At 40.2% G+C, this 14,312-nt stretch overlaps 1 protein-coding gene across 2 annotated transcripts in view; it reads left to right on the forward strand.

The window, feature by feature from the left end:
- Positions 1-10,709, forward strand: part of CDC25C (cell division cycle 25C) — a 29,971-nt gene extending 19,262 nt beyond the window's left edge. For both annotated transcript variants that reach the window (XM_080804464.1, XM_080804465.1), the window contains exons 9-15: positions 3,823-3,975; positions 5,153-5,254; positions 7,359-7,421; positions 8,694-8,792; positions 9,309-9,442; positions 9,816-9,927; positions 10,124-10,709. In XM_080804464.1, the coding sequence (XP_080660590.1) occupies positions 3,823-3,975; positions 5,153-5,254; positions 7,359-7,421; positions 8,694-8,792; positions 9,309-9,442; positions 9,816-9,927; positions 10,124-10,273 (813 nt within the window). In that variant the 3' untranslated portion in view covers positions 10,274-10,709. The remainder of the gene's footprint in view (positions 1-3,822; positions 3,976-5,152; positions 5,255-7,358; positions 7,422-8,693; positions 8,793-9,308; positions 9,443-9,815; positions 9,928-10,123) is intronic.
- Positions 10,710-14,312: the final 3,603 nt, after the last annotated feature.

The following is a 14,312-nucleotide window of genomic DNA, read 5'->3' on the forward strand; positions in this document are numbered from 1 at the left end:
TTCCCCTAGGCAAAATTTAGTTTCATTTCTCCACATATGTCATCTTATTGGAAAGGCCTTTTTTGACAAGTTTTCCAACCAAAATTTGTTTCCTGTCTTTTGATTCTCCTTTATTTTTTTACCTGTAGAACATGCTGCTACCTAAAAATACATAGTACATTTATTTATTTTTTCCACTCCCTTATTCACTGCTCTATCATCTAGTAGGCACTCAGAAATTATCAAGCAAGTATGTGGCTATGGAAATCTGGAAATAAGAGCAGAAGTTTTGATTGGAAACAGATATTTGAGAGTCATCTGTATAGAGGGAAAATTTGAACTCACAGGTAGAAAAAATCATATAAGGCAAAAGTGAGGGATAAAAAAGGACCAGGACCTAACCCTGGTGAATCCAACATCTGTTAAAGGTTTGGTAGGTGAGGAGGCCCAATAAAGAAGACTGAAAAAGAGCAACAGAGAGGTAGAAACATCATGGTTCTTTTAGTTTAGGGATTGCCTATACTAGCATTAAATTAAATTAGGAGGTGCCATTGAAGCCAAGGAAGATGGCCATAGCCAGCTCAGTGGAAGCCACTATGAAGTTCAGAAAGATAGATGTCTAAAGAAATGAGTGTCAGATATGGTGACATGAAGATTGTTGAGAATCTTGACAAGAACAGTAGAGTAGTACAAACAGAAGCAAGTCTGTGTATATTGAACAGTGTGTAGGCCATGAGGAAATGGTGATGGCTCCCCAGTTTACAAAACAGTGGTTATTCTTTTACACCTTTTTATAAAAATCTGTAGGTAGAATCAAGCTTAGCAAGTTTCCTTTTCTTCTTCCTGGTCTTTTCAATGCTTAAAACTCCCAGATATTGAAAGTGTTCATTGATTCCTTAAAGAAAGAAAGTCTCTAAGATGTTGGAGGAAAAGGAAAGTTCGATGTTGAATGCAATCTAAGCCAGCTGGTCCTGGGTTCCCCCCACCCCTGCTTCTGAGAACTGGGAAACTTGTGACTAGACATAGCTAGACAGTACCCTCTACTGACTAGACAGTACCCTCACTATCATCATCCCTTCATGACCAAACACGTATGCTCTTTGCAGTAAGTTTCCATTAGTTTTTATATAAATGTTTTGGAAAGAATCTGTCAGAACAGTAGTGACTGTTTCTGTTTGTTAAAGTAGTTTTCTCATATCATTTATTTCGGGATTCTCGCCTTTAGACCATTTGAAACTCAAGAAGATGTTTATCAGCTTTATTATCACCATGATAATAATAGCTACCAGAAAACTAAAGTGTTGATGCAAGAGAATAGAGATTTGAGAAATAGACTCATGCATATATTGTCAATTGATAATTAGACCAAGATACAAAGAAATTAAATGGAGAAAACAGTTTTTTCAACAAATTGTGCTGGAGCAATTGAAAATCTAGATGAAAAACAAAACCTCAATCCATACCTTATATCTTATCTAGAAACTAGTACAAAATGGATAATAGACCTGAATATGAATTTTCAAACTATAAAACATCTGGAGGAAAAAACACAGGAGAAAATTTCTGTGATCTTGGGTTAGGTAAAGGTTTCTTAGATATAATACCAAAAAATGGAAATATTTCCCTTAGTAGCTAATTCATTCCAAACTCTTAACAATGAGCCCTTAGAGGAGTGTGGATGGCTCAGTTGTTGAGTGTCTGAATCTTGGTTTTGGCTCAGGTTGTAATCTCAGGGTAATGAGATCCAGCCTGGCATTTCGAGCCCTGCATCCGGCTCTGCACTCAGTGGGGAGTATGCTTGTGATTCTCTCTCTCCCTTTTCCTCTGACCCTCCCACCACTAAAATAATAAATAAATCTTTTAAAAAATAATAAAATACAATAAGCCCTTAGCTTAATAATTTGGTTAAAAGAAACAAAGGTTGCACTAAGGCCCTTAAATTTGAAATTCTGATCTGGTTTCTTCCTGCATTCTTCTCAGGGCAGAATTGAAGTTATATGAAGAGAAGTCTGTCAGGAAGTCTAGGTAGCCTGTTCCTGAGTCTTTCACCACATCTCTTCTGCCACTGTAACTTTGGTTCATCCATGCGTTCATCATTGGCTTCATGGCCTTGACTGTATCTTTTGGCTTTTCCTTTTTCTGTTGCTGCCTAATTATTTTGCCATTTTCTAAGTTTGACTCCCAGGAAAGGGAACCTAATTGGCCCAGATTATTTTTACATGTTCTAGGCTACTAAATGGATGTGTCAAAACAGCACTATGGGGGGCGCCTGGGTGGCTCAGTGGGTTAAAGCCTCTGCCTTAGGCTCAGGTCATGATCCCAGGGTCCTGGGATCGAGCCCCGCATCATGCTTTCTGCTCAGCGGGGAGCCTGCTTCCCCCTCTCTCTATGCCCTCTATCTCTGTCTGTCAAATAAAATCTTTAAAAAACAACAACAACAACAACAAACAGCAGTATGGGCTAGTCAGTGGCTCTGGATAGGTTTGTGGAGACATATGGAGTTGACTCCCAGGGATCCAAGGGGACAGGTAGGTGTAAAATACTGGTTCGTAAAATGTGAACTGTACCTTTAGCTGGTAACGGGAACACTGGAGTTTCCCTTAGATGGGACCACGGATGTGACAAACACTGTAATAGATATAGTTATTATAAAGTAAAATATTGATGTTTTTATTTTATTCTCCCAGAAACCATCGACCATCAACTTATTTTTTAGTTATGGTTCTCTTATTATCTAGCCCCCCTTCTAAATCAATCCATAGTTGTTAGTGAGGTGAGTGTATAAAGTAGGAACTTCTAGCTTTCATATAGGGCAGAGGGTATCTGGGAACAGAGGGTAAGAATCTTAGATTAGTTGAAGGGACTCTGGCTGGCTCAGTCAATAGAGCATGGGACTCTTGATCTTGGGGTCATGAGCTCAAGCCCCATGTTGGATATAGAGATTACTAAAATTAAAATTTAAAAATGATCTTAGATTAATTGAAAGTTGTTAACAGATGTCATTTAATACATCTCCCTGCCTCTGGTTATAGCACTAAAATCATGGCTTTCAAGGAGACAGTAATCCATCTTCTTGTACTTTAGTCTGAGTTAGTAACTTCCAAGGCCAGTTACTCATGGTATTTAATCCATTTTTTCCCGAAGGGCTTCATAGTATCAACCCTGTAATGGTCATCCTGATACTAGATTCTGGTGTTCCCTCTTCCCTTGCATGATGCTTATGTTGCTATTTTTCTTTCCCTTTAACAACCCGCTTTATAAGAAAGCCGAGTTATTTTTTTTCTCTTTCCCTCAAAGAAATTACTACCCCCCAAAAGTGACACATACTCTTGCTGCTTAGTACTTTTTACGTAGGCTAACCTTTTTGATTTGTCATCTTCATTTTTGTTGGGGTCCTTAAATCTTGATTGTCAGTCTTAGGATCCCATAGAGAAACTGGGATTAAGTTGGTTTGTTTGATTTTCACTTGCCTGGAGGAACTGAGCTTGCATTTGCTTTCTTCTACAAGAATTGTAGACCATTTAAGATGGTCAGGTGGTGAATTTGGTTTGGCTAGATTTAATACATCTTGGAGAGTTGGAACATCATGTACTCTGAGAAGAAAGATGTTAATGAGGAGGGGAAGAATGGTTGCTTACCTAGGGTTTTGCCTATCAAACTTGAGTGTTGCTAGAAATCACTGGGGTAGCTTGCTAAAATGCAGATTTTAATTCAGTAGGTCTGGGGTGAGGCTCAACATCTAGGATTCTTCAGTTCTAACAAGTTTACAGAAGATGTTCATGCTACTGGCATGCAGACACACTTAGAGTAGTAAGAACATATGGGGTTGATATTCCCATACAGGCATCTCTGAACAGAAGCTCCTTGTATCGCTCCCCTTCGTTGCCAGAGAATTTGAACAGGCCAAGACTGAAGCGGGTGGTAAAATTCAAGAACAACCCAATACCAGATAAAGAAAAAAAGGAGTATTGTTCTAACCAAAAAGAGCTCAGGAAGGTAAGAACTTTTTAAGATGAGAATCTATTTAATCCTCTATCTCATTGTATTCTCTGCTTTTTTGGTATGAGGATTATTTTAGGATATCTCGTCTTCTTTCTCATTACTTCTACTTTTTTTTTCATTACTTCTACTTTTATCTCTTTGTTCTTTATGTCTTCCTTGTCTTTTTTACATTGTACCCATATATAAAATATTTAACAATAAATATCTGTTATATTATACTTTCGAAAATAATGTTGGCATACTTCTTCCCAACCTTCTTTTATAAGATTTGAGAGGACACAAGAAAACCTGGAATGGTAAGGATATTTACTGCTGTTTTACCTGTATTCTAACAGAAACAGCATCATGAAGCACACTGGTTTGGTAGGAGGCAACTTTTGAATAATTTAGTTGTCATTCCCTACCCCTCCTTTAAGAAAAAAATCTGAATACTATTTTATAAAATCAGCATATGATAGTATAGAAGTTATACGTAAACAAAAGAAGCTGTTGTGAAATGCCCATAATCCCATAGGCCAGAGACAATTATTGTCAACATGTGGTGTACATTCTTCGAGACTCTTTGATGCAGTTTTTTTTTCTTTAATTGAAGTGGTATTACATAGAATCTAAAAAAAAAAAAAAGCAGAATGGGACACCTGGAGGTTGAGTCAGTTAAGCGACTGCCTTCTGCCTAGGTCGTGATCCTGGAATTCCAGGATCGAGTCCCACATCAGGGTCTCTGCTCAGCAGAGAGTCTGCTTTTCTCTCTAACCCTCCCCCCACCCCGTGCTCTCTCTCTCTCATTATCCCTCAAATAAATACAATCTAAAATAATAATAGTAATAATAATAATAATAATAAAGTGGTATTACAAAGTATGAGTTTTCTCACTTTCTTAAGAATATCATGAATTTATTTTTGTGACAATGAAATTAATCTACAATATAACTTTTTAGTGCATAATAGTAATATAATGTGTGAAATATGATTTGCTTAACCAAGACTCTTATTTATTAGTAATCTTTCTCTATTATAAACTTGCTGGGATATTGATTTTTACAGCCAAATCTTTTTGCATTTTTTTTTCAAAGGGTGTACATATTTTTGATAAGTCTCCACTCCTTCCCTCTCCTGGTTTTTAAATCTTTAACATGAAAATTGGTGGTGGGGGGATTCTTGTCATCCTCAGGGCTTAGGTCTAAAGAAGACAGTTTCTCTCTGTGACATTAATGTCATTCAGATGCTGGAGGAAGATTCTAACCAGGGCTCTCTGATTGGTGATTTCTCCAAGGTGAGTTTGATTATATTCATCTTTTTAAAAAAAAATATTTTATTTATTTATTTGACAGAGAGAGGGAGATCACAAGTAGGCAGAAAGAGAAAGGGGGAAGCAGGCTCCCCGCCGAACAGAGAGCCCGATGTGGGGCTCGATCCCAGGACCCTGAGATCATTACCCAAGCTGAAGGCAGAGGCTTAACCCACTGAGCCACCCAGGTGCCACCTGATTATATTCATCTTATATTCCATTGAGTCATTTTGGGTCTGAGTCTTTTTTTTTCTTTGCTTAAAGAGGATGCTAGGTATAATTATACATCCTCATATATGTATGTATGATAAACTGAAGATGCTCTGGTGGTAGATTTAGACCCTAAACCTTTCTAGTGAGAAGGTATTTCTTATTCATTCTGGGAAAATCCAGAGCAGTGGGGAAGCATGAGGCGTTTTACTTTTTTCCTTTTAAAAATATCTTTTAAAATTATGTAAATAACACTTGGTCATTACAGAAAAAGTAGAAAATGAAATATACCTCAAGTCTTATAAAAATATTATTGCTTTGGGGGCAGCTGGGAGACTCAGTCAGTTGAGCATCTGCCTTGGCCTCGGATCATGATCCCAGAGTCCTGGGATTGTGTCCCCCATGGGGCTCCCTGCTCAGCGGGGAGTCTGCTTTTCCCTCTGCCTTTTCTCCTTCTCTCTCCCTTTCTCTCTTTCTGACTTACTCTCTCAAATAAATAAATAGAAGTTTTAATAAACATATTTATATATATATAATTGCTTCTAACATCTTGGTACATATTCCTCCAGACTTTTTTCTATGTGTTTTTACAAACGCTTGCATATACCCAAATACATTTTTTTGTTTTTTCACAAAAAATAGTTTAGACTGTTTTGTGATCCACTGGCTTTTTTTCCTCATCATTTAGTGTATCAGGAACATCTTTTCATGTCAATAAACAGTTCAGCTTCATCATTTTGTATTTTTTTTTTAAGATTTTATTTATTTATTTGACAGAGATCACAAGTAGGCAGAGAAGTAGGCAGAGAGAGAGGAGGAAGCAGGCTCCCCGCTGAGCAGAGAGCCCGATGCGGGGCTCAATCCCAGGACCCTGGGATCATGACCTGAGCCGAAGGCAGAGGCTTTAACCCACTGAGCCACCCAGGCGCCCCATCATTTTGTATTTTTAATAGTACAGTATTTCATTTTTTTGGCTGCCCATAATTTTTAAATTTTATTTTATTTTTATTTTATTTTATTTTTATTTATTTTTATTTATTTATATTTATATTTAATTTATATTTTATTTTATTTTTTTAACATCTTAATTTTATTTTGTTTTTTTTCATGTTCCTAGATTCATTGTTTATGCACCACACCCAGTGCTCCATGCAATATGTGCCCTCCTTAATACCCACCACCAGGGTTACCCATCCCCCAACCATAACCCTCAGTTTGTTTCTCATATTTTATTTTAATTACATTTTTTAAAAAAATGTTTAAGTTAATCTCCACACCCATGTGGGGCTTGAATTCAAAACTCCACAATCAAGAGTTGCATGCTTTACCACCTGAGCCAGCCAGGCACCCCTGCTCATAATTTCTTGTAGGATATTTACTTTTACAATTTTTCCTTATGAAGTATACCAAGATGGGCATATTTGTAGCTAAATTTTTTTTTTTTTGGTAGCTAAATCTAAGACTTTGTGTGAGTCTTTAATTCATTCCTTAGAATCACTTGATAGAAATGGAATTGCTGCATACGTGCATTATAGAGACTACTGATTCTTTTGAAGGCATTTGGGGTTTTATTTATTTATTTATTTATTTGAGAGAGAGAGAGATAGCGCGCACACGTGCAGGGGCTGGGGTGGTGGCAGAGGGAGAGGGAGAGAGAATCTTAAGCAGGCTCCAAGCCCAGTATAGAGCCCATTGTGGGGCTCAATCTCAGAATCCTGACATCATGACCTGAGCTGAAATCAAGAGTCGAAAACTCAACCCAGGTGCCCCACATGTGGAGTTTTAAAGGTCATTTGGAAAGAAGGACAATATATAGGTCTTTGATCTCAAATTGAGGTTTAGAAAACTTGCTCTTATTTCAGTTCTTGGGTATTTCTAGGTATATGCGCTGCCAACCGTGTCAGGGAGACACCAAGATCTGAAGTACGTCAGCCCAGAAACAGTAAGCAGATTTCTGGAGATGGTAACTGGTTACATAAGCTACCATCTGGTCTGTTCTGTCCCTAAAATCCCCACTTCCATTGTATTTCACTATATTCACTCACATAGGCTTCTCATTCAACTTGAAGCTGTGTTAAAGAACTCCCATTTATCCCATTCTTTTGCTTTTGTTTTTAATTAAACAAATGATAGATAATTGTTATAGAAGCAAGCAAGGAAAGAAGGGAGGGAAGGAAAAAAGTTAAAATCAGTTTGGATAAACTTACATCCTGATTTAGGCGTTACAATCCCATTGACACCTTTCAGTGCATGATAATTATTAATAGTGTTCTCTTTCACTCTCAAAAGTGGTCCTAGTTTGTGCAATAATTATTTGGTCACCCTACCCATAATCTCACCACCAGAGATAACCACTAGTAATAGTTTTCTTATGGCCTTCCAGATTTTATTCTGGAATATATTTGATAAAAATAGGATCATAATGAACATGTAGTGTTGAACGGTAGCAAGACATTGTAAACATCTTTCTACCTTAGTAAAACAAATCTATATTATCCTTCTAATGGCTATATATATATTGGCATGTATAATTTAACCCCCATTTTTGAATAGTTATTTGTAACTTTTTAAATTATTTGATAACTTAAGCTAATATTTAAATTATTTGATAACCTAAAATAATGGCTGAGATGAATATTGTGCCATGTCTTTGTGTACTTTTCTGTTCACTAAAGATGTTGGGAAAGAAGTTGCTGATTCAAAGTGTAAATACATTTGCATTTACAAAGTTCGCTGCAGAAAGGTTGAACCAATTTGCACTCCTACAAGTATCTTAAGGATATCAACCTTTTTCTTCCATATCCTTTTCTGAAAGACTTCCTTGCTTCCTTTACGATGGAACCATTTCCCATTTTGTCTTGGAAAGTCAGAATCGCTCCCTGCTACCTGTACTACTGCAGAAGCCCTTTGGTGTCTTCTGAGAGGCTGATTGCAGCCACACGTGCCTCCAGATGAGTGCCTTGAATATGTTTTTCCCTGATGTCTTGGCAATACCACCTACTTTGGTGCTCCAAAAAGACCATTTCGTATTTTATCCTTTTGAATGAGCAGTAGGGATGAACCATTGCCCCATTTCAAATATAGGTGACCTTTGGAGATTGGGCATCCGTGGAATTCTGGGTGACTAAAGGGAGTACAAATCAGGAACTATGTGATTGACTCTTGTCTCCTGGAGTGATAGGGAACAGGGTGTTCAATCATCATTTCTGTGTAGGTGGCTGCCCTGCTGTCAGGGAAGTTCCAGAGCTTGATTGACAAGTTTTATATCATCGATTGCCGCTATCCATATGAGTACCTGGGAGGACACATCCGGGTAAGGTTATGTTAGTGGGGAGGGGCTGGAGGTAGCTCTTTAATGACATGGGTCCTATGAACTCCAGAACCAGGGCAGAGCTTTTACTTTTGGAGCACATCAAGGCTGCAAGTCCTCATTCTTGTTCTAATTCTGTAAACCTTGAGCAATTTACTTTCCCTTTCCCTTGTAGACCAATCTCTCTTTATTCTACTGGAGCCAAGAGCTCCTACTTGCAAATAAAATATTAATCTAAGGACGGAGAAGAACCTTGCAGACACTCATAGACATTCTTCACAATGATTCCTACGCATTGGAGGGGGGCGGTCAGATCTACAAACATTTATTGAATACCTACTACATGCCAAGCTCTATGCTAGACTTTGGGGATAGACAGAGATATAATTAGATCTTGTGCCCTGAAAGTGCTTACAGTCTAGACTTCCTGGCCCAAATAGCCCAAGATGGTATCCCAGTTATTTCTAAGTATTGGAACTATCCACAGGCCCTTAAGGAAATACTGAAATTTTTCTACAGGAAGCCTTAAACTTGTACAGTCAGGAAGAACTGTATAACTTCTTTCTGAAGAAGCCCATTGTCCCTCTCAACACCCAGAAAAGAATAATCATCGTGTTCCACTGTGAATTCTCCTCAGAGAGGGGTCCCCGAATGTGAGTGTGTACATGGGGTAGGATGGGTGTTAGAAATGGACCTTGAATTGGGACTTAAAACCAGGGAGACTTCCCAGACCAGTTCAGACGGAGATTGGAATGAATGAATGCATTCTTTCCATTGTAGTTTAAAGTTAAGGGGGTAGAAAGAAAGGTTTTTAAAATTTGAAAGTTTGGAGCAGTAAAGGAAAAGGATTGGGAATGAAGAGGAGAAAGAGTGACTTGCTTGAATCTTGTTTTGCAAAGACAGTGAGATCTGAAGGTCCTTTTGGGTTACCCGTAGTCAATTCTTCCTTCCCCTCCCCAGTGAATGACACATGGAATCCTGACCTTGCTTCTTTCCATCCCACCCACCTCTGGGTTTTCTCTAAAGGTGCCGCTCTCTGAGACAAGAGGACAGGGCTCTGAATCAGTATCCTGCATTGTACTACCCAGAACTATATATCCTCAAGGGGGGCTACAGAGACTTCTTTCCAGAATATACGGTAAAGGATGGGGCACATGGGGCAACAGGAGAGCTCAGGCTAGGGGGAGCCAGCTTGAGCACGCAACTTCCAGGGCCTGCAAAGCCCTCCAAGAACAAACTCCTGCTCCTTCTTAGCTACCACCAGCAGCATCTCTATTAAACCTAGTAAAGTTCTGGAGACTAGAGTATCCCTTACTTTGTCCCCTACCTTTCAGGAGCTGTGTGAACCACAGAGCTACTGCCCTATGCATCATCAAGACCATAAGGCTGAGCTGCTGAGGTGTCGAAGCCAGAGCAAAGCATGGGAAGGAGAGCGGCAGCTGCAGGAGCAGATCGCCTTACTGGTGAAGGATGTGAGCCCATGATAGTGGGTCAGTGATTGGCTGTCTAGGAGTCACCAAAAGACACAGTAGAAACGCTGAGCAGAAAGAAGCCATGTTGTATATGGCTAAACCCAGGATTGTTAGAAGATATTTGCAAGCCGACAAGCTGCCAAGCTAATGAAATTCCAGGCCTGGGGTTTGGTTTTAGCAGAGCTGCTGGGTGGTGACTGAGTCCTGGAGCTGGCTCTAGAAGGGTGTGGCCTCGAGTTACGTGGAGATTTGTGTTGCTTCAGGAAGTGTTTGCATTCTCTTTCCATTTAGACTCGTCTTCTCACAAGCCGGCCAGCACTTTCCCTGGGCTTCTGCCTGTTGCAACAGAGTTGTCCAACTTTTTTCTCTGTACTTGCCTTCTATATTTCCTTCTCTCCCTTTTTCTTAAATGGGAAAATAAACACTGCAGAATGAGAAATTTGATTGTGAACCCTGTCTACTCCTAGAAAATCTTTATAAGGAAGAGATCATCAAGTTCATTTCCTTTAGACAAAGGTGTAACAATCTTCATATATAGCTGAGGCCAAGGTGCTTTTCTCTAGACCATTTGTTCTCAGATTTGGGCCCTGGACCATAGGCATTATCTGAATTTGTTTGAAATGTAAATTTTCAGGCCTCACAGCAGACCTACTAAAGCAAGACCTCTGAGGGCTCAGAATTATGGATTTAAAAATTTTTCCCTTTTAGGTGATTCTGATGCATGCTGAGGCTTGAGAACCACTGTTCTGGAAGTAAAGAAAACTTTTGTTTTGTTTTGTTTTGTTTTTTAAGCAGGGGTGAGGTGGGGTGAGGTAGGGGGAAGAGGCCCAGGGAGAGGGGGAGAGAGAGAATCTCACTGCCCGGCACAGAGCCCTAGGAAGGGCTCAACTTAACCAACTGAGGCACCCAGGCACCTCTTAAGGAAAACCTTTTAAATTGCCTTCTTTAGCAATATCCCAGCTTTCCTTTCCTAGACCATTCCAAGTATGAGTTACCTAAAAGTGTGCTCCACACTCAGCACTCAGTGATAACTAGGTTCAGAAAACCATAGTGATTAACATCTCTAAAGTAGGTTATAGGTCTGAGTTGGGCTTAAAAAGATTCCTTATCTAGGGTTGCCTGGGTGGCTCAGTGGGTTAAGACTCTACCTTCAGCTCAGGTCATGATTTCAGGGTCCTGGGATTGAGCCCCACATTGGGCTCTCGGCTCGGCATGGAGCCTGCTTCCCCCTGCCTCTCTGCCTACTTGTAATTTCTCTGTCAAATGAATAGATAAAATCTTAAAAAAAAAAAAAAAGATTCCTTATCTACAACCTCAATGGAATTTTGACTTTTCCCATTTCCCATCTCTTTCCTTGACTTCATTTCCCATCTCACCGAGATGAGTTTAGGACTTGGGATAGTTGGAAGTAGATATGTGAATAAAAGGATAGAAAAGTAGCAAACAAGAGCCATTAGACTTAAGGAAGACCTTTTATTTACTATTTTTTTTTAAAGAAAACCTTTTAAAGTGCATTCTTCAGCACTATCCCAGGCTTTCCATTCTTAGAGTTGTTAAGGCAAGTAGGCTTTTGTCTTCGTAGTGAGATACACCCCTATGGCCTGGGGTGGCAGTGGAATTGACTCAAAATTGTCACTCTCCCATATTAACCTAGTGGGAGTGATAGCCCAGGACTAGAAAAAGACAAAGATGGGCGCCTGGGTGCCTCAGTGAGTTAAGCCTCTGCCTTTGGCTCAGGTCATGATCTCAGGGTCCTGGCATCAAGTCCCGCATCGGGCTCTCCGCTGAGCGGAGAGCCAGCTTCCCTTCCTCTCTCTGCCTGCCTCTCTGCCTACTTGTGATTTCTCTGTGTGTCAAATAAATGAATAAAATCTTTAAAAAAGAAAAGAAAAGGACAAAGAGCTCTGAAACCTGGCTGAGACAGAATAGCAACCAAAGTGACCTCTTCCTGAGTTCTGAAGCATGGAGACCTTTTTTAAGTGAGCAGGAGGCAAGAAGGGCTGTGGCTGGACTGATGTTTGCAAGGGGGGGGCCAGGGCTCTTCTAGAGTGCCTTACCTGTGCCTCCCAGCAGAGGGCACTGCAGTATTCTTTAATGCAACTTCTAGAGCCTGCTGCCTCCACCGCGGGATCCTGCCTCTGCCCACAGGGAAGCTACCTGGCCTTCTCCCTGAGCCCTTGAGTTCAGAGCTCAGAAGGGCCAAGGGGAAAGGAGAGAAAAGCTGTTTCCACATTGCAGATGGCTGAGGGGAATACTGTGCTCCTCTGTCCTACCCCCACATACTTACCCCTGCCAAACAGGTCCTCCTGGTGGCCTGAGGAGGGAAATGTTTGAAGCACATCCACTTCTAAGTATGAGGAAAGGATCCCCTGACTCACTGCCTACCCTAGTAGGTCATTTCCTGATAGTTTTCCCCAGAAAAGTGGAACCAACCCCCCTCCCCTGCAGGAAGAGACAGGTACACATGTTCACATTACAGTAATCTTAATTAAGTGGAAGTTCGGAGTTGCAAAACAAAAACTAGAGCTTAATTAGTTTATCTGCTTTGTGGGAAAAAAAATTATATTTGCCTAAAAGGCTCCATTTGCTGCCTATATAATTTTTTATAATGTCCTCCCTTTGAATAGGTGCCATGTGATTTGATTCATGTTGTTTTCAGGAATAATAATAGTAACTAATATTTTTCAGGTGCTTATTATATGCAAGACTTTTTATGAACTCATTTTATATGTATAAACTCATTTAATTTTTACAGCAATTCTGTGAGGCAGGCACTTATTATTTTGCACATTTTACAGGTAAAGGAATTGAGACACAGAGGGATTAAGTAACTTGTTGAAGGGATGCCTGGTTGGCTCAGACAGTTAAGTGGCCGCCTTCTGCTCAGGTCATGATCTGGGTCGGGGTCCTGGGATCGAGTCCCCTATCGGGCTCCTTGCTCGGGGGGAGCCTGCTTCTCCCTCTGCCTGCTCTGCCTGCCACTCCCCACTGCTTGTGCTCTCTCTCTGACAAATAAATAAAATCTTAAAAAAAAAAAAAAAGTAACTTGTTTAAGATCACACAGCTAATGAACAGTGGAGTTGGGGTTTGAATCCAGGCAGTATGGCTCCAGTGTCTATACCCTGAATGGATTTGCTGTTACCAAATCCTCATCAAAGAATAGTGTGCCTTTCTAGCCACTGTATTAGATGTTAAATATATAAGAGCCTCAATTATAGATTCTTAAGAAGTCAGGGCTGTACGGGTTGCTTGGGCTCGGCAGATGAGACTAAGGGCTAAGACCCCAGGTGGGAGACCTTGGCATGTGTTGTATATTAGGTTAGCTTTATACTAACACTGATTGTATTTGTTCAACATAAAGTCAAGAAATGAAGATTCTTTCTAAACCGTTCTTTCCAAAAACAAGGTTTTCAGGGGGTGCCTGAAAAACTGACTGACTGGCTCAGTCATTTAGGCCTCTGACACTTGATTTCTGCCTGGGTCGTGATCTTGGGGTCATGAGACTGAGCCTCACGTTGGGCTCCATGCTCAGCGTGGTGTCTGCTTTTTGCTTGTCCATCTCTGTATGCTCCTCCCCCACTCGCTCTTTCTTTCTCAAATAAATACAATACATTTTTTTAAAAACAAAAACAAAACATGGTTTTCAGTCTTAGTCCAGGACCTGGCTGACCTCTGGCATAGAGAAGGGAGGAGCATTTTCTTTTTCTCATCAGGATTATAAAGTGGGAGGAGGTATGGAAGATTACTTTTCCCCTTTGCCCATTCAGTTCAAGCAAATGTTGAGGAAACACCAGTTCCTTTAAATGTATATCTGGGGTTGTCAATTCTAATTACCACAGGTATTCAATTATACTGTTCCTGCCCTCAAAAGTCTGGCAAGGTAGAGAATGATTCCCTTTTTTCCCATCCCTATATGCAGTCTGGCCCACTAGCAAAGGAAAGAGGTACTGTAGCCTCCATCTCCAAGGCAGCAAGTCTGGTGGTGGGAGCAGATCAAGTTCACAGAAAAATTAACTCCTGCACGCTACTTAGAATGATAGCATTTATTCAC

The sequence above is a fragment of the Martes martes genome (genome assembly GCF_963455335.1).
Source record: "Martes martes genome assembly, chromosome: 5".
In the NCBI taxonomy this organism is placed as follows: Eukaryota; Metazoa; Chordata; class Mammalia; order Carnivora; family Mustelidae; genus Martes; species Martes martes.